The 21,034-nt window shown below is 36.5% G+C and overlaps 1 protein-coding gene across 1 annotated transcript; it reads right to left on the reverse strand.

The window, feature by feature from the left end:
- Positions 1 to 3,060: 3,060 nt before the first annotated feature.
- Positions 3,061 to 4,017, reverse strand: LOC125136098 (olfactory receptor 4F3/4F16/4F29-like). The gene has a single exon (XM_047796737.1). The coding sequence runs from the start codon at positions 4,015 to 4,017 to the stop codon at positions 3,061 to 3,063; it is 957 nt and encodes a 318-aa protein (XP_047652693.1).
- Positions 4,018 to 21,034: the final 17,017 nt, after the last annotated feature.

The raw sequence follows: 21,034 nt of genomic DNA on the forward strand, positions 1-21,034 counted from the left end.
GGGGACATTTACTGCAGAAGATTTAAATAAGAAAGAGTCATGAAACACTGGTCATGGAACATGTGTGTCGCTTCACTTGTAACTGTGCAGAGTGTCTATAAACTTTGGATCATGTTAGAAAATGTGCTTCTTAATTGCTACTTAAGAATAATGTTTACTACCTTGAAGTGAGTGTAAATAGGGTGTTTGTGACAGTTGAAGCTTATATTTTGAGTGTTCCTGAGCTTTGTTAGTCAATAACAAATTATATATGACAGACAAGTCTCAATTGCCCACCTTTAAGCTGACAAAGATCTGTCCTTGAACAAATATTAGTCATGCTCTTTTGAGCCCTCTTCTCCACTAGGCCTCAATTAAGCTTCATCCTCACTGGGCTTGCAGAGGCCAGATATAGGAATAATCCTGTTAAATTTAGAGGAAATTCCCCAGTCTTGGTTTCTAATAAAATTTCTACCTCCCTACTCTTAATATCTGACCACCTCGGCTTGCCCTTAAGAAGGACCTTGTTTGGTCCATTCAGCAGGAATTCTCAATACCTTTAGTGTCTCTTAGCAACTTTCATCCTCCCAACCACCCCCAACCGCAATACACAGATGGATCTGTGGCTCTTTGGCTATAAATTCCCACTTTTTCTAATTGCATTGGAAGTAGAACCCATTCCACTTCTATACTGAGATCTCTTCTCCCCTATTGGAATAGCTCCCAATTAAAATAAACTTTTTGCCCTGTAAACTGTCATGCTCTGTTTTTTGTTATTGTCTTTCTTTCTTTCTTTCCTTCTTTCTCTCTCCCTTTCCTTCTTTCTCTCTCCCTTTCCTTCCCTCTTTCTTTCTTTCTTTCTTTCTTTCTTTCTTTCTTTCTTTCTTTCTTTCTTTCTTTCTTTCTTTCTTTTTTAGAGTACTGTGTATGAAACAAATTTAGTTACTGTAGTTGATGTCATAAAATGGATGACTGAATCTGTATTAAATGTTTTATAGCACCCCCCCCCAACCAAAAAAGATTAACAATGTAAGGTAATAGGATCTGGTCTTGTTTGAAGGGGAAGAAAGAATAAAATTATCCTAAGATAAAAGTATCTGTTTTTTCCAAAATATGAAAGAAAGCAGTAAAGGACAAAACACAGTTAGTGGAGATTGAAAGGTGTAGAAGGTTCAAGAAGTAAATTCTGGGAGTTTCCATTGTGGTCAGCAGCAATAAACCTGACTAGTATCCATGAGATTGTGGGTTCAATTCCTGGCCTTGCTCAGTGGGTTAAGGATCCGTTGTTGCTGTGGCTGTGTGTAAGCTGGCAGCTACAACTCTGATTCAACCCCTAGACTGGGAACTTGCATATGGCACAAATGGGGCCCTAAAAGGACAAAACAAAACAAAAAAGAAGTAATTTCTGTTTGCCTTGGTCATATATACTCATATATAAATATAAATAATAAGTATTTAAATAATGAGAATGAAAGTAAAAACTGATATATGTTAATATTTTGGTAAAGTTTCCATAGCTCAACTTTGATGTGTTTATTTTTTAAAACTTAGTAGTGCTTTACCACTATATTGATGGAAGACTAGAATGTGGTTTTCTCCGTTGGAATGACATGACAAATTCATCCTGGTGTATTTGTTCTGCTCGTGACTAAAAGAAGTAAATATTATTCTTTACCATGTGTAATATTCTTAGTTATCAGGGATTCTTTAGCTAACAAGGATAATTTCTTGTGCCTTGTGCTCACTTTACATGCTCCATTACTTTTTTTTCTTTTCAGTGTTTAGGGATGCACCCGGGGCATATGGAAATTCCCAGGCTAGGGGTTGTCGAAGGAGTGTTACAGCCACCAGCCTATGCCACAGCCACAGCAATGCCGGATCTGAGAAGCCTCTGTGACCTACACCACAACTCACAGCAATGCTCGATCCCTGACCCACTGAGTGAGGCCAGGGATTAAACCTGAATCTTCATGGATACTAGTTGGGCTCATTTTCATAGAGCCACAAAGGGAACTCCCCATGCTCTGTAACTGCCTATGAAAGAGCTAAATTTCCTTCTACTATTTATTTTATTTATTAACTTTAAAACTTTAAACTTTTAAACTTTATTAACTTTATTAACTTTAAAATTACAGTTGAGGAGTTCCCGTCGCGGTGCAGTGGTTAATGACTCCGACTAGGAACCATGAGGTTGCGGGTTCGGTCCCTGCCCTTGCTCAGTGGGTTAAGGATCTGGCATTGCCGTGAGCTGTGGCACAGGTTGCAGATGTGGCTCGGATCCTGCATTGCTGTGGCTCTGGCGTAGGCCGGCGGCTACAGCTCTGATTAGACACCTAGCCTGGGAATCTCCATATGCTGCGGGAGCAGCCCAAAGAAATAGCAAAAAGCCAAAAAAATAATTGCAGTTGATTTACAATGTTTCTTCAATTTGAACCAATCACACACAGTTCCCTGTGCTATACAGTAAGGCCCCATTGCCCATCCATTCCAAATGTAGCAGTTCATATCCCCTAACCCCAAACTCCCCATCTATCTCGCTCCCCCCGCAATATATTTTTTAAATACATTTTCATTCACTAATAGGTAGCTATCCTATAATCATTCATATTTAGAGATACCCTTACTACCTACACCTCTACTGTGGGTTAACTTGTGTCTACCAAGCAGGCATGTTGAAAGCCTAAGCCCCAATATCTGCGAATGTAACCATACTTGAAAATAGGTGTTTGCAGATGTAGTAAAGCTAAGATAAAGTCATCTTGAAGTAGGGTGGATTAGGGGATATATCTTCCTGTTCTGAAGGTTTTAAAAAAAGCTTCTCTCTTAGATGTTCCTAAAATTTACTTCATATAAATATTATTCCCTAGGAATTGAGGCTCAAGATTATTATAATCTTTGGTTATAAGTATTTTACATGCAACTCTCTTTCCTCAAAAGTACATGTTCTGCCCTCCTAATGGAAAGACAGAGTAGATTCAGTATCAGTGTACAGTCAATTTAAGGTAGGACAAACAAGAGTTTCTCTATGAGTTTGACCACAATGAACAGCAGTAATCAATGAAGGCAATTACAATACAGTCATCACTTAAGAGACCTCCTGTAATACACTAGCTGTCTGTATACTCTCCTCATTGCCACCTTCATTTCTTGATTCCTGAAGGTGTAAATGATAGGATTCAGGAAAGGAGTGAGAACTGCATCAAAGATGGCCAGAAACTTATCCAGGGGTGTGGAAGGAAATGGCCACATAAAGAAAAATATCAAAGGACCAAAGAATAAGATGACCACAGTGATGTGAGCTAACAGTGTGGACAGTGCCTTGGATGAACCCACTGAACACTGTTTCTTAACAGTGAGAATGATGACTATATAGGAAATGATCAGAATGAAGAAGGAGCCAACAGAGATGAGTCCACTGTTGGCTGTGACCATGAACTCTACTTGATCTGTGTCTATGCAGGCAAGTTTGATGAACCAAGGAAGGTCACAGTAAAAGCTGTCCAACACATTAGGCCCACAGAAGGGTAAGTTTACCACAGAAGCCAGTTGAACCATGGAGTGGACAAGGCCAATTATCCAGGCAGCCACTAAAAGGAAGATGCACAATCTTGGGCTCATGATGGTCAGATAATGGAGAGGTTTATATATGGTGACATATCTTTCAAAGGCCATGGCTCTAAGTAGCACCATCTCCACACCACCAATGATGTGGATGAAGAAGATTTGAGCAATGCAGCCACTGAAGGAGATGACTTTATGTTTCCTGAAAAGGTCATAAATCATCTTGGGAGAAGTGACAGAAGAAGCTCCCATGTCAATGAAGGAGAGGTTGGCTAACAGAAAGTACATGGGGGAGTGTAAGTGAGGGTCAGAAGTCACAGTGAGCATAATGAGGGAGTTTCCCATCATGCTTGCCGCGTGAAATGTGGAGGTGAACACAAAGAGGAGAAGTTGGATCTCCCATGAATTGGTGATTCCCAGGAACACAAACTCTGACACCACAGACTGATTTGCTCTATCCATGGGCTTCCTTACCATTGCTACTTGAAGGAAGAAAATAGTAAAAAATGTAAATGATGGTAATTACATTAATAAACTAGAAGAAGAGAGGTTAAAGGTATGAAAGCCTACTACACAATAGTGTTAAAACTGATCCAACATGCTTATGGCCTCTAAAATGGGCTCATAACCGAAAAATGAGTGGCTGTTATATGGAGCTGTTCTTACCACCAAATTGTCTCTACCTTTGATATTTAATACCCTTTGCTTTCTCCCATGGTTAATGCCCTCTAACGCATGAGATACAAGCTGGTCAACAAGAGTAATAGAAATTCAACCCCCAGTTTTTTATTTTTAGTTCAAATCACCCCTAATCTGACCCCAGTCACAGAGAACTAATTACTATTTCAATCTCTTCCAAGACTGTAAACCTTATCTGGTACCACTTTTGGGACTATATTCATCTTCAATATTCCTTATATATTTAGGAGATCTATAAAGTTTTGTTTTACTATTATTAGCATTTATAACCGTTTTTTGTTTCTTTGTTTTTGTTAGTTTTTGTGTAGTACAATGGACTGAGGACAGTTCTAACTCACGAAGTAGACTCTAAGCTTCTTTTTGTGTGTGTGTGTCTTTTTGCCTTTTCTAGGGCCACTCACACAGCATAAGGAGGTTCCTAGGCTGGGGGTCTAATCGGAGCTGTAGCCACCGGCCTATGCCATAGCCACAGCAACACGGGATTCGAGCCACGTCTGCAACCCACACCACAGCTCATGGCAACACTGGATCCTTAACCCACTGAGCCAGGCCAGGGATTGAACCTACAACCTCATGATTCCTAGTTGGATTCGTTAACCACTGAACCATGATGGGAACTCTAGACTCTAAGCTTCCAGAAGTCAGGGATTTTGACTCATTCATATTTGGACTCCCTGAAGCAGAGAAAATGTGACTCACACAGAGAGGTGGCAGGTCAATTTATATCACACTAGGTACAGAGTTTGTGATTCAGTATTTGAAAACTTCTCTAGCAATTTGATATATAGTGACCCCAAGTTTATGATTTCATATTTTACAAAACTAATAGTTTCTGAAGGACTAGAAATTAAAGGAAAAAAATCTTATCCTTCAACACAGGTAATTTTAGGAACACTTCGTACATGACCTGAAAATCTTAAAACAATGAAATGCATATTGCAGTAGAAACCATATTGTAGAAATCTCTAATAGGAAAAGGGCTTGTCCCATTACCTTGTAATTATTAACTCTTAGTTAGAAATACATCATAGTTTATCAAAAGGAATATGGGTTTTGGATTTACATTTCAAGATTTATATTAATGTTCATCCATTGATAGCTTTATCTTGTGCAAGTTACTTTAATTCTTTGAGCTTCAGTTTATTTATCTATGAAATTTTAATTAGTAAAATAACTAATACCTCTTAATCAAATGGCCATATTTGAAATGTTATGTTTTCTTCTCCTTATTTAACTTGGCCTAAGAGTACTCAAAACATGAGACACAGTGAATGAACAAGAAAATCAAACACTCCATTATATATTCTTTCCTCCTTTGTCATAGATTAGTTGACTGTAGATGTGTGGGTTTAATTCTGGGCTTTCTATCCTGTTCCACTGATCTATATTTCTGTCTTTGTGCCAGTACCATATTGTTTGATGATTGTTGCTTTGTAGTATAGTCTAAAGTCAGGGAGCCTGATTCCTCCAGCTCCATTTTTATTTTCAGGATGTCTTTGGCTATTCTGGGCCTTTTGTGCTTCCAGACAAACATTAAAATATTTTGTTGTTCTGTGAAAAATGTCCTTATCACCTTACACCAGCCAGAATGGCCATCATCCAAAAGTCTACAAACAATAAGTGCTAGAGAGGGTGTGGAGAAAGAGGAACCCTAGTACAATGTTGGTGGGAATGTAAATTGGTGCAACCACTGTGGAAAACAGGATGGAGATTCCTCAGAAAACTAAAAATAGAACTACCATTTGATCCAGCAATCCCACTCCTGGTCATCTATGCAGAGAAAACCGTGACTCACAAAGACACATGTACTCCGATGTTCATTGCAGCACTATTTGCAACAGCCAAGACATGGAAACAACCTAAATGTCCATCGACAGAGGAGTGGATCAAGAAGAGGTGGTACATATACACAATGGAATATTACTCAGCCATTAAAAGGAATGAAATACCAGCATTTTTAGCAACATTGATGGACCTAGAAATTACCATGCTAAGTGAAGTTAGCCATGCAATGAGACACCAACATCGAATGCTTTCACTGACATGTGGAATCTGAAAAAAGAATAGAATGAACTTCTTTGAGAACAGATACTGACTCACAGACTTTGAAAATCTTATGGTTTCCAAAGGAGACAGTTCAGGGGTTGGGGGGATGTGCTGCGGTTGTGGGATGGAAATCCTATACAATTGGATTGTGATGATCATTGTACAAGTATAAATATAATAATTTCATTGAGTAATAAAAATTATTTTTTTAAAAAAGGGAATTTAAAGTCTAGGAAGGGGGAAATGTTTGGAAATAGGGTTATAAAGAGTTTCTGCTGTGTTGTAGCTGGTTAAGGATCCAGCCTTGTCTCTGGCAGCACAGGTTCAATCCCCTGCCCTATACAGTGGGTTGAAGATCTGGTGTTGCCACAACTATGGAGTAGGTCAAAGCTATGGCTCAGATTTGATCCCTGGACCAGGAACTTCCATATGCCATGGTTGCAGTCAAAAAAGAAAAAAAAATAGGGTTATGATACTGGTTTCCAGTATTACAGAACACCATTGTGGAGTGTTTTTTTTTTTTCCATTAAATAAGCATTTGTTAAATAACTACTGCAAACTATATTGCAAATGCTACACAAAATTTTATGTCCGCCCTGAGGATACAGTGATGCAGTCACAGTATTTTGTCCTTTGGCACTTAAAGTCTGACCATAAATAGAAACATCAAATTAATTTCAAGTGCTACAGGACACAAGATAGGAAAACATAAACCAGTCTGGGTGTCAGAGAAGGACTCCCTAAGGAAGTATTATTTAAAGTGAAGATGAGGAGTTCTCCTTGTGGCTCAGTGGAAAGAAACACAGCTAGTACCCATAAGGATGCTGATTGAATCCCTGGCCTGGCTCAGTGAGTTAAGGATGTGGTGTTGCCATGAGCTGTGATATAGGTCTCAGATGCAGCTTGGATCTGGCATTGCTGTGGCTGTGGCATAGGCCAGCAACTGTAGCTCCTATTTGACCCTTAGCCTGGGAACCTCCATGTGCCATGGGTGCATCCCTAAAAAGCAAAAAAATTAAAAAATAAACTGAAGTTGAATAGGATGCAGCCACTGGCTAAGCCGGGGAGAAGGTAATCCTATAAAAATTGGATTGTGATGATCATTGTACAACTATAAATGTAATAAATTAATTGAGTAATAAAAATATATTAAAAAAAGAAAATCAAACACTACTGATCAATGAGGAGCATCATAGTTTTATATCAGAAAATATTTTTCAATAAACAACTATGATACATATATCATTCACATTTTCATAGTTATGGAAAATTAAACTATCTTCTATAATTTTAATTGATTTGTTCTTAAAGAACACTGTATTCTTAGCAGTACTTATCACAAATGCAATTTATTATTTGTTTAATTTCTTCTTCCCAACTACATTGCAAGCCCTAGAAAATCATAGACCACATCTGTCTTCTTCAATCCAATGTATTACATTTTGCAATTGCAAATAATTATTTGCTAAAAGGGTGAATAAAATGTATAGGTGACCCTTGAACAGCATGGGTTTGAACTTTGTGAATCCATTTACAGTGGATTTTTTTAATGTATTATTTTCAACATATACAAAAATGTGTGCGTAGAACACTAAGACTTGTACTGAAGTGGATATCCTATCCTTACATAGGCATAAGGTGTGTAATCTTTAATATAAAATTAATATGGGATTAGTTTTCTTACTATTTTATAATTTTGTTTTCAAAAATTACTTTACCATACAGTATATCTTTATCTCTCACAACTGAAGAAACTGTATTATCAGCCTATGGTCACAGGTAAATGTGGTCATACATAAAAAAAGTAGCAATGTTTCCAATACTAAGTTATGACTATGATTTTAATGCTATATGCCATAAAATTTTATAACAATTCATTGATTGTGTATATGCAAGTCTACTATGAAGCAACTGTATTGATTACCGTAGGCTACCATAAGGCAACCATATTGCTGCTTCTTCATTATCGGTACATAATTTGATATAACTAAATATCAAGTTCTTCCATTCTTCATTTCATGTTTTATGTCTAGTGTTAGTAATATGTGTAACATCTGCAGTGCATTTTATCCTATTAGACATATATGTATAGGCATTGGCAGGTGATTTATCTTGTAAACAGATAGTGTAAACTTACAATACTGTAAAGGTATTTTTTCTTCCTTAAGATTTCTTAGTAGCATTTTCTTTTCTCCCACTTATGTTATTGTATGAATATAGTATATAATATCTTTAATGTACAAAATATGTGTTAATACACTAGTTGTTATCTATAAGCCTTCCAGGGAACAATTGGAAGAACAAAAGTGATACATGTATTTTCCTCTGCCCAGGGAGCTGCTGTCCACATCCTTAAGTTTTTCAAGGATCAAATGTATTTGCTTGTGTTAGACACTCACCTGGTGAGAAAAGAAGGAAAGTTCAAGAGGGTGGGGAAATTTCAGCAAAGTGAAATTTATGTCTGGAGGGAAACCCAAAGTAGGAATAAGGCTAAAAGAAGTCTTCAGTCTAGTCAAAGAAAGTGAAATCAATGAGTTCCACTTTGGGATCTGCTGGTAAATTTAATGTCCCTTATTTAGGGAAATCATTAGTCATTATAAATCAGGAAATCAATACTCAAATAAACTAAAAAACCTGACCAAAACCATAAATGGACTTAGAGCTCATCTTAGAATATATGTTCAAACTCCGATTTCCTGCTTTATTTTTTCTTTATTCATGACTTCCTGAGGACACAACCTGAAAAAAAAAAAAAAAAACACAAGGCAGAGTGACAGTATAAATTGCTGGGGAAAGATAAGCCCCTATTATAGCTGCTGATTACCATTTAATGTTATACTGGTTACTGCTGCCCTGGGTGCCATGATTAGTCACCCTTGACAACTTTCTATCACTAATTAAGGTACCTCGGTGTCCTGGGAAACTTGGTAGTCTGCTAAAACATTTGCTCTTACTCTGCTTATTTGGACAAGTACTGTTATTTGGAACAGAAGGCTTTTTGGATGAACTCATGATACAAAATGCCATTTTACTTTGTTGTACGCAAGCCCTCTCTCCAGAGGGACCTCAGACACCAGAAGGGGATCAGCATGAACTAATTACTTAGAAGTGTCCATAAAGTTTCCTGATTTTAAGTTCTACTTTCTTCATGAAATCACTCTTGATTCCTCCAACCTGAGTAATTTCCTATTTCTAGTGTTTCACTTTAACTCCCCACATGGACCATGAAACAACTCTACCCATCATATTTATTTATAAACAGCACATTGCCTAGAAGAGTGCTAGAGGACATAACAGGTCTTCAGTGAAAAGCTCATTCTAGTCAAAGTGTATTGAGGTAGATCATCAATCTCAAGGTGGATACAGGAACCCTAGGCTTCAATTGGGACTTCATATTAAAGACAGACCCTGTGTATGATTTCATCCTTCTTTGAATTTGTCTCTATTTTAGCTCTTATAGTATCTCATAACAGTTATTTTTATTATTTTTTAAAGAAGCTGCATGCAATAAAAAAAAATGAGTATAGGCTTCAGTATCTGAAAAAGCATATTTTGTATTCTTCTACCTAATCATTTGGTGATTTGGGCAACATATATTTCATCTCTGAGCCCTTTTTCCATCTATAAAATAGAGAAAATTAATATCTTACAGAACTGAGAATGTGAGATAATATTTATCATCAAATACAATTGTATTTGTCTTTGATGCCCTTGATAATGGAAATAACATAAATCTCTTCAGTGAGGTCATATGTTAGTAAATTATTGTAAATTAACAAAATATAATGGATTATTTGTAAAGGAAACTGAATAAACCAGATTTACATCTATCATTATGAAAAAAATTAAAATATAATGATTTAAAGTATCAAATTACAAAATAATTCATGTTAAGTGATATAATTTTAATTAAAACAAAAACTATTAAACAAACAAGTAAACAAATAAACAACTATAAACATTTGAAGAAGGCTGTCCAACAACTTCAGTATAGTGATTTTCTCTGGGGAGGGTAAAAGGAATCTTATAGGATGAGTTAATTTAATTTTATTTGTAATGATTTAATCACCAAAAAAATCTGATAAAAATTAACCAATGTACATTTTTAAATACTGAACACTGCCAATCACTTAATTTGGAATATGGTTTTTTTTTTCTTTTTAGAGCTGCACCTGTGGCATAGAGAAGTTTCTAGGCTGGGGGTTGAATCCTAGCTACAGCTGTTGGCCTGCACCACAGCCACAATGAAGAGCCTTAACCCACTAAGCAAGGCCAGGGATCAAACCCACATCCTCATGGATACGAGTTAGGTTCTTAACCTGCTAAGCCACTATGGGAGCGCCCTTGAATACATTTTAAATTAGTGAAATATGTCCCAATTTTTTTTTCTTTCTTCCTTTCTTTCTTTTTTTTTTGGCTTTTGTCTTTTTAGGATAGCACCTGCGGCATATGGAGGTTCCCAAGCTCGGGGTCCAATCAGAGCTACAGTTGCTGGCCTCTGCCACAGACACAGCACCATGGGATCCCAGCCGTGTCTGTGACCTACATCACAGTTCATGGCAACGCTGTATCCTTAACCCACTTAGCGAGGCCAGGGATCAAACCCGCATCCTCATAGATACTAGTCAGATTTTGTCAACCGCTGAGTCATGACAAGAATTCCCCAATTTCTTTTTTGATTTAGTGCATCTGTCATGTATCTATCCCTTTCTCTTCTCACTGCCCTTATTTTCACCAGTTTTTACTAGATCTACCACAAAATCTATTATGATCCTCTCTTTCAAGACTTTTTGCTGTTCTAAAAAAATACAGCGGTTTTCAAAACAGACCCAATCTTGCTTCCAGATAACCTTCAAAGTACTAAAAGAGCAATCAAAGCCCTTTGGTATCTGGTTCTTTTAAATCCCCTTTCCTCTTTCATTTTTCCTACTTCCTTTCTTGTACTCTATGACCTGACATCCCTTGATTATTATCTGACAATGACCACACATATGCCTGTTCTTCTTTCCTAATTCCCCTTCCACCATTCCACAATCTCCACCAGCTGCCCTTCTATTTTCTTTGGAAGAGAAGTACAACCCACACCTCAAAGTAAACACATGCAATAATGGTTAGACTGCCTTTCCTACCACCTCTTCACAGTCTAAGAAGATTCATACCTTCTTTGTTTATTTTCCTATTCATAGCACTTTATTCATGCTCCAAAGCATCACTGATCACATAACTTTATGGTTAATTTATAAGTATGGATGACAAGAAGATTGTGTTATCCTTTTGTCAATTGATACTAGACAAGAAGAATTGTGTTTATCCTTTTTTGTAACATCAACTGCTAACACATACATAAAATAAAGAGGGAGGGAGGGAGACACTAAAAATATTGCCTCTGTGAAAGTTGGTTAAAGATGTCAGTGATATAAAAACTCTGATCTAAACACAATGAAGGTAGCCTTCAACATGGGAAAATCAGATTGCAAATCATATTTCGACACATATAGCAGATTGTGTATTTATAATATAACAAGACATATAGAAGAGGATATAATTGGATGCTTAAGACATTAAAATATGCCTGATTTATAACTGGGGGGATGCATAAAAACAGAGAAGACTTCTGAAGATCCAAAAAAACAGAGACTAGATTATAAAAATGGAGAAGAATTAAGGAGAAAGAAACTATGCCAAAATGAAAACTTAAAATGAGGAAGAATTAAGGACTGTATGTATATAAGGGCAAAGAAGAAAGAAAAGGCCTACTTTAAATTAAGAGACAGTTTATGGAATGAGATTGTCATTACTTCCTATGCTTCAGAAATTCTATAATCATAAACAAGTTTTAGTACTATGTCTGAGCTATCGTTTAAGTCCTTAGTCTCTTGGAAGCCTTTCTTCATAAATCTTTACCAGTTAAACATGTCATATTAACAACTACAAGTTGTATATTAATTTTCCCTTTGGATCTCCAATACCTTCCAATAAAATGTAAGAACAAAAAATTTGAAGAAAATGAGTTTACAGGGGAAGGAATAAATATGGAACCTAGCAGGACAATATCGACAGTTCTTTTGTTACATTGGAATGAGTACTGGGAAAAAAAAAGGTTAAAAGAAGTCAAAGATAAATTTTCCACCGATATACTAAAAGGAAAAGGAAATATATGAACAAATATCAGAATATAGAAAAAGTCAGAGTTCAATGTGTAAATTTGTAGATTCTAGATGGAGCCACCAGTATATGATGCCCAGTTCACCCGGAAGTCACCAAATACCTATAATCGACCTACTGATAGATGATATTCTGAAACCACATTCTCTTATAGACTGGTTTGGCTCGAAAGAGAAAGTTGTTAGACTATTTTTCTCAAACCCATTAATGATAACCATTTATGCTAACAAATTATTTATGATGTAAAAGAAAAGAACTAGCTCTTCACTTTTTATTTTGACTAAACCTTTTTCTTGATCCTCATAGAATCAATCAATTTTCCAGAAACAGATTCCCAGATATGTCATATTTGTAGATGAGAAAAATATTGGTAGCTGGGGTTCCAAATAATAGAATTATCAGGCTGAAAGAGGCCTATAGACATCTCTTGGCCTTAAGAATCTAAACCATAATTCATATAAATTTCCCTCTCAATCTAAAAATATTGAGAGGCTATAACTTCCCTCAGGTAAAATGCCCTGCATTTTATTTTAAAAAATGTCATAAATTCTTCTTCACAACTGCTTCTCCTAATTTAGGACCATTTCTTTTACTTGTTATAACCGCATGCAACAGAAATAATTTTCAATGATTTTTTTTCAATTAAGATTTTATGTACACAAACTCAACAAACTCTATCGCCCCTTAGCTTTCTGTTTTTTAACACTCAAAAACTCAATTCCTTTCATATTTTCTCTTAGGATAACCTTCTCACCTACCTCCCACCTTGCAAAAAAAGAAAAAAAATCACAGTTATCAACTTTCTCTAAAGTATCTGTATGCTACTTAGAGTTTAGAGACAAAATTAACAAGCACAATTCTAAAGTTGTAAAGCACTTAAGAAAGCAGAAGGACCAACTGATCTGGTAGTTTTCACTTTATTGTATACTTTCCACATACTATTTGAGATGACATTTACTTTGGAAACAATTTAATCAGCTTTGGGCTTTTGCATATCTTTTCTATTCAGGCTTTTGCGTATCTTTTCTATTCAGGTATCTTCCATTCAGACTTTTTTCATCTTGAAAATTTTGAAAGTACCTAATAAGTTCACTTTCCTTGTCGAGAGAAGAAAAACTGATTTATTACTCCATCTCTTTGAAAAACTAATGGAGACTGCAAGAGTCCTTGCTTTCTTACTTTCTTGTGTCACCTACTTTTCTTACCTGTTTAATCAAAATATAGAGGGTGAGAATCATTCATACCATCATCCTGGCAACAGAGCGTTAAACCCCAAACCTTATAAAACCATTTGTCTTTTCCTAATATCTTTTGCATTACCTTAACACTGTGATTCCAGTTAAAAGTCAAAGTGACTTTACCTTCTCCAACATGTCAATACCCCTTTCACATTTATTCCCCACTACTAGTCTACTTGTTACCTCAGATGCTAGCTACCCTGCTTAAGGATAACACTAATGTATTTGAAGATATGACTCATGTCCATAGCAGTTCATGTCTGACCCTAGACGTACTCTATTTATTACTAAATTGATCCCCATTCTCCTATTTTACCTGGACAAAGGAAAAAGCCTCCTCATAGAGTCTTAGATTTTCCTGTGTTCCCTAATACAAAGTGCCATAAAATCTTGCCAGTATAGCTTCCTAATTTGTAATGCAGCTATGAGAAGATAAGGTCCTCCCAGACAGAGGCTATAGCCAGCACAAAGGCCTAAAGTGCCTGGTGTGTTCAAGAAACATCCAGAAGACCAGTGTGACTTTGTCAGGATAAAAAAGTGGGAGACTGGTAGAGGAAAATACATTGAGGTAATAGGAAAGCCAAATCATGTGGGATTCTATAGACCATTGTAAATTGGTCTTTTACTTTGAAGAATGGGGGGACCATTGGAAAGTTTAGCAAAGAGAGGTTACATGATATAATTTTTCTTTAAACTGGTTTTTATCTCTGCTTGTCCTTCTAAGAATAGTCTGGGGAAGCATGATCTCTGCAATGATAAGTTAGTAGTCTATTGCAGAAATCAAGGGAAGAGAGAGATTGTGCCTTGGGTAGCAATGTACATGGTTTAAGATGTCAGTGGTAAGATTTTGAAGGGTTAACTAATAGAATTCTCCAACAGAGGGGATGCTGAATGTGAGAGAAGTGAGTCCAAGTTTTTTCACTTCAGCAAGTGGAAGAGGAATTTTTCATCACTTAAGGTGGAGGAGCAGGTAAGAGCAGGACACATTTAAAACACAGTGCATCTAGATGTTCATAGAATGCACAAGTATAAAATATAAACAACTGTTCTCTTACCATGTCTCACAGTGGGTAAGTCTGTATTCTGCCTTTCAGTTTTATCTCTCCCTGCTGCAGGTCACCATGAGGGTTGTGGGGTACCCATAGGAACCATGTTCCATCATTCCTACCCATTTTTAGGTGGACTATCTCTGGGCAGTAGCTATTGAGTCAGCCCCTAGCTCTTCTTCAGCAGTAATTGCTCTATATGTAGGTATAGACTCAGTGTGCCTATGGGAAGAGGATGAGGTCAGGGTATTCCAATGGTGCTACCTTGCCCTTCCCTCAGTCAGAGAATGCCTTTGGTTGTACTTGTCCTTTGGAATGAGAGATGGCCTATGATATAGATCTTGTTCGTTTGTGGGCAAGGCTAATTTTTTATTGGTTTAAGACCTAAGAAATAACAAGTGTATAAATTTCTTGAGGTGGAGTCTAGGGAAAGAGACATGGATGGATTTTTCAAAGAGGGCACAGAGAATGCCCATGTAAAAGACTATTAGAGATTATTCACTATGAAGGGACAAGATGACTTACTTCTGTGATGGAAATCAGCCTCTTCCCAGCTATCTTCATATTGCTTCATTAGTATCATGTACTAAGTCGTTCTTAATCAGTACTAAACAGTGACCATAGCAGCATAAGTAAAGTCTCGGCATAGACTTCACCACACAAGTCTATGCTCACTATGGGTGACCAAGCTACCACCACGGATGAGTGCAAATGCTGCCAATGCAAAAGTAAAGCCTCAGGACACTCTACAGTTCCACACCTCACCATGCTCTCAGTAGACTCACTGTCCACTTTTTCTGGAAGGATTAGAGAAATAATGCTAATTAACATCTCTGGAGGACAGTGACCAAGTGATACTGCAAAGACTGGAGTTTGGAAGGAGTTCATGTATCAAGGCACTTTACCCCCTAGGGACCTATTTGGTTTGACCAGAACAAAGGTCGTAAGGACTCATAATTAGACACTAGAGACACAGAGCAAACAGGTTTATTAACACAGAAGGATAGAACACACTGTACTCAAAATTTTGTTACTGTGATTTAAAACTGTCAAATATTTCAATATATGGTTTATGGGTTTCCATTTTTACTGTTAACCTAGTTCCCACAATTGTCAAAGGAAAGCTCTTTTCCATGTACAATTTCACTTATACGAGGAGCTCCAAGTTGTCAGAGGCCAGTCTTAGCTGTGTTCTCTGTGGAACATTCTTCCCTGGGGCACTAGGACCTCTGAACCCATTAAACCGGGTTTAAACCCTTCCCCAGACTATTCTTAGAAGGACAAGCAGAGATAAAAACCAGTTTAAGAAAAAATTATATCATGTACCTCTCTTTGCTAAACTTTCCAATGGTCCCCCCATTCTTCAAAGTAAAAGACCCATTTACAATGGTCTATAGAACCCACATGATTGGACTTTTCCTATATACCTCAATGTATTTTCTCTACCAGTCTCCCACTTTTATCCTGACAAAGTCACACTGGTCTTTTGGATGTTTCTTGAACACACCAGGCACTTTAGGCCTTTGTGCTGGCTGTAGTCTCTGACTGGGAGGACCTTATCTTCTCATAGCTGCATTACAAATCAGGAAGCTATACTATACCTTTGCTTAGCAACACCATCCCAATGATACCTACCCTATCTACCCTACTTAGAAATCCCACCCACTCTGCTCATTCTGGAATTTCAATCCACCTGGAAAATTGCTATTTATTTGACTCATTATTTATTATCTAAATAGCTCCACTAAAACATAAGCTTCACAACAGTATGAATTATTTTTATGAATTATTTTAAAAAATATTTTAGATGTTTTTTTTTCCATCATAGCTGGTTTACAGTGTTCTGTCAATTTTCTACTGTACAGCAAGTTTGTCCCAGTCACACATACATATATACATTCTTTTATCACATTATCATGCTCCATCATAAGTGACTAAATATAGTTCTCAGGGCTATACAGCAGGATTTCATTGCTTATCAACTCCAAATGCAATAGTTTCCATCTATTAACCCCTGACTCTCAATTCCACTCCCTCTTGGCAGCCACAAGTCTGTTCTCCATGTCCATGATTTTCTTTTCTGTGGAAAGGTTCATTTGTGCCATATATTAGTTTCCAGATATAAGTGATATCATATGATATTTGTCTCTTTCTTTCTGACTTTGCTCAGTATGAGAGTCTCTAGTCCCATCCATGGCTGCAAATGGCATTATTTTGTTCTTTTCTATGGCTGAGTAGTATTCCATTATATATATGTACCATATCTTGTTAATCCATTCATCTGTTGATGGGCATTTAGGTAGTTTTAATGTCTTGGCTATTGTGAACAGCGATGCAAGGAACATATGGGTGCATGTGTATTTTTCAAGCAAAGTTTTGTCCTGATATTAAAATATTTTAAATATTGACATACTCCAAAAACCTATAATAATGCTTGGCACTTAGAAGATAGTCAATATTTACTACATGAGTAAAAAATTCAGAGGAGGGGAAGTGGAAGAGGAGAGAGAGAGAGATGGAGTGAATCACTCGGGTATCTTATTTTCGTGACTGGATAGATGATAGGGGAGGAGTGCACTGTTTTCAGTGCACATCACTGAATCTATTTAAAGGAAATTTGAGGCATTCAAGAGGAGATGACAGAAGATATATTACATATGGGTCTAGATTTCAGAAGAGACAAAGGCTATATTATATAATGTAGTGTAAAATTGGTACAAATCATAAGGGAAATGATTATTCACTAAATGTTGCTGAAGTAATTTACAAGAAAATTTTAAAAAATTAGATCTTGTACTATTTGCAGCAAAATAATTAAAAATTTTTTAAATTTAAATATAGTTGATTTACAGTGTTGTTCCAATTTCTGCTATAATGTGACTCAGTTATAAATATACATATATTTTTAAAATTATATCTTATTCTTTTTAATATTCTTATCTATCATGGTATACCCCAGGAGATTGGATATAGTTCCCTGTGCCATATAGAAGGACATTGTTTTTCCATTTCTAAATGTAATGGTTTGGGAGTTCCCATCATGGTGCAACGGAAACAAATCCAACTGGGAACCATGAGGTTGCAGGTTCGATACCTGGCCTTGCTCAGTGGGTTAAGGATCTGGCCATAGCTGTGGTGTACGTCACAGATGCAGCTCAGATCCCATGTTACTGCAGCTGTGGTGTAGGCTGGCAGCTACAGCTCCAATTCGACCCCTAGCCTGGGAACCTCCAAATGCCTGGATGCAGCTCTAAAAAGACAAAAAAAATGTAATGGTTTGCATCTACTAACACCAAATTCCCAGTTAACCACTCCCCCCCCCACCCCCCCACTGCCAACCCCCAGGAGCCACAAGTCTCTTCTCTATGCTCATGGGTCTGTTGCTATTTGGAGATAGGTTTATTTGTGTCATATTTTAGATTCGATATGTAAGTGGTATTTGTATTTCTTTTTCTGATTTATTTTCCCTTAGGATGAGAGTCTCTAGTTGCATCCATGTTGCTGCAAATGGTATTATTTTGTTATTTTTTATGGCTAAGTAGTATTCCATTGTGTATATGTACTACATCTTTTTTTAAAATGATTTTTATTTTTTCCATTATTGTTGGTTTATAGTGTCCTATCAATTTCTACTATACAGCAAAATGACCCAGTCACACACACATATATATATATACTTTTCTCACATTATCCTCCATCATGCTCCATCATAAGTGATTAGATACATTTCCCTATACTATACAGCAGGATTTCATTGCTTATCCACTCCAAATGCAATAGTTTCCACCTATTAACCCCAGACTCCCAATCCTTTCCACTCCCTCCTCCTCCCCCTTGGCAACCACAAGTCTGTTCTCCATGTCCATGATTCTCTTTTCTGTGGAAAGTTTCACTTGTCCCATATATTAGTTTCCAGATAAAAGTGATATCATATGATATTTGTCTTTCTCTTTCTGACTTACTTCACTTAGTATGAGAGACTCTAGTTCCATCCATGTTGCTGCAAATGGCACTACTTTGTTAATTTTTATGGTTGAGTAGTATTACATTGTGCATATATACCACATCTTCTTAATCCATTCATATGTCAATGGACATTTAGGTTGTTTCCATGTCTTGGCTATTGTTAAGAGTGCTTCAGTGAACATACGGTGCATGTATTTTTTTCAAGGAAAGTTTTGTCTGGACATATGCCCAAGAGTGTGATTGCTGGATCATGTAATAGTTCTGTATTAAGTTTTCTGAGGTATCTCCATACTGTTTTCCATAGTGGTTGTACCAATTTACATTCCCAGCAACAGTGTAGGAAGATACACTCTTCTCCATACTCTCTCTAGCATTTATTTGTTGACTTGTTAATGATGGGCATTTTGACAGAGGTGAGGTTAATGAATAGTATTTTTGATTTGCATTTCTCTAACCATTAGTGATGTTGAACATTTTTTCATGTGCCTGTTAGCCATCTGTATATGTTTTTTGGTGAAATGTCTATTCAGTTCTTTGCTCATTTTTCAATTGGGTCTTTTTTTTTATGTTGAGTTTTATGAGTTGTCTGAATATTTTAGAGACTAAGCCCTTGTCAGTTGCATCATTCAAAACTATTTTCTCCCATTCCATAGATTTTCTTTTTGTTTTAATGTTTTCCTTTGCTGTGCAAAGCTTGCAGTTTGATTTTTGTTTTTATTTCTGTTGCCTTGGAAGACTGACTTAAAAAAACATTTGTACAGTTGATGTCAGAGAATGTTTTGCCTATGTTCTTTTCTAGGAGTTTGATGCAGTCTTGTCTTATGTTTAAGTCTTTGAGCCATTTTGAGTTTATTTTTGTGCAAGGTGTGAGGGTGAGTTACATGTTCATTGCTTAATATGTGGCTGACCAGTTTTCTCAGGACTACTTACTGAAAAGACTGTCTTTTTCTCATTTTATTTTTTATATTATTATTTTTTTCCATTATAGCTAGTTTACAATGTTCTGTCAATTTTCTACTGTACAGTATCTTGCCTCCTTTGTTAAAGATTAATGGACTGTAGGTGTCTGGGTTTATTTCTGAGTTCTCTACTCTGTTCCATTGGTCCGTATGTTTGTTTTGGAACCAGTACCACACTGTCTACATTACTGTGCCTTTGTAATATTGCCTGAAGTTTGGGAGAGTTATGATTCCTGCTTGTTTTTTTTTTTTTTCCTCAGGATTGCTTTGGCAATTCCGTTTTTTTTACAGTTCCATATAAATTTTTGGATTGTTTGTTCTAGTTCTGTGAAAAACATCATGGGTAATTAGATAGGGATTGTACTGAATCTGTAGATTGCTTTGGGCAGTATGGCCATTTTTATGATATTAATTCTTCCAACACAGGAACATGGAATATCTTTCCATTTATTTGCATCCACTTTAATTTCCTTGATTAATGTTTTATAGTTCTCAGCATATAAGTCTTTCATCTCCTTGGTTAGGATGATTACTAGGTATTTTATTTTTGGGGTGTGATTTTAAAAGGCATTGTATTTTTGTATTCCTTATCTAACATTTCATTTTTAATATACAGAAATGCAACTGATTTCTGAAAGTTAATCTTGTGTCCTGCTACTCTACTGAATTCTTGATTAGTTCAAGTAGTTTTGTGTGGAGTCCCTAGGGTTTTTTCAATATATAGTATCATGTCATCTGCATAGAGTGACAATTTTACCTCTTCTCTTCCAATTTGGATACTTTTTATTTTTTTTCTTTGTCTGATTGCTGTGGCTAGGACATCCAATAATATGTTGAATAAAAGTGGTGAGAGTGGGCATACTTGTCTTGTTCCAGATTTTAGTGGGAAGCCTTTCAGCTTTTCTCCATTGAGTATTATACTGGCTGTGGGTTTGTCACAAATGGATTTTACTATGTTAAGCTATGTTCCCTGTATACCCACTTTGGTAAGAGTTTTTATCATGAAAGGATGTTGGACTTTGTCAAATGCTTTTTCTGCATCTATTGAGATGATCATGTGATTTTTGACTTTTCTTATTATTCAATGAATTTTATTACATTTATAGTTATATAACAATCATCACAGCCCAATTTTATAGCATTTCCATCCCAAACCCCCAGCCCATCCCCCCTGACTTTTCTTTTGTTAATGTGGTGTATGATGTTGATTGATTTGTGTATGTGGAACCATCCTAATTAACATGGGATGATTCCCACTTGGTCATGGTGTATGATATTTTTTATATGTCCTTGGGTTTTTTTTTAATCACATTTGTAGTTGTATAATGATCATAACAATCTGATTTCACATGATTTCCATGTTCTTGGATTTTAT

This window comes from Phacochoerus africanus, chromosome 9, assembly GCF_016906955.1.
Source record: "Phacochoerus africanus isolate WHEZ1 chromosome 9, ROS_Pafr_v1, whole genome shotgun sequence".
Lineage (NCBI taxonomy): Eukaryota > Metazoa > Chordata > Mammalia > Artiodactyla > Suidae > Phacochoerus > Phacochoerus africanus.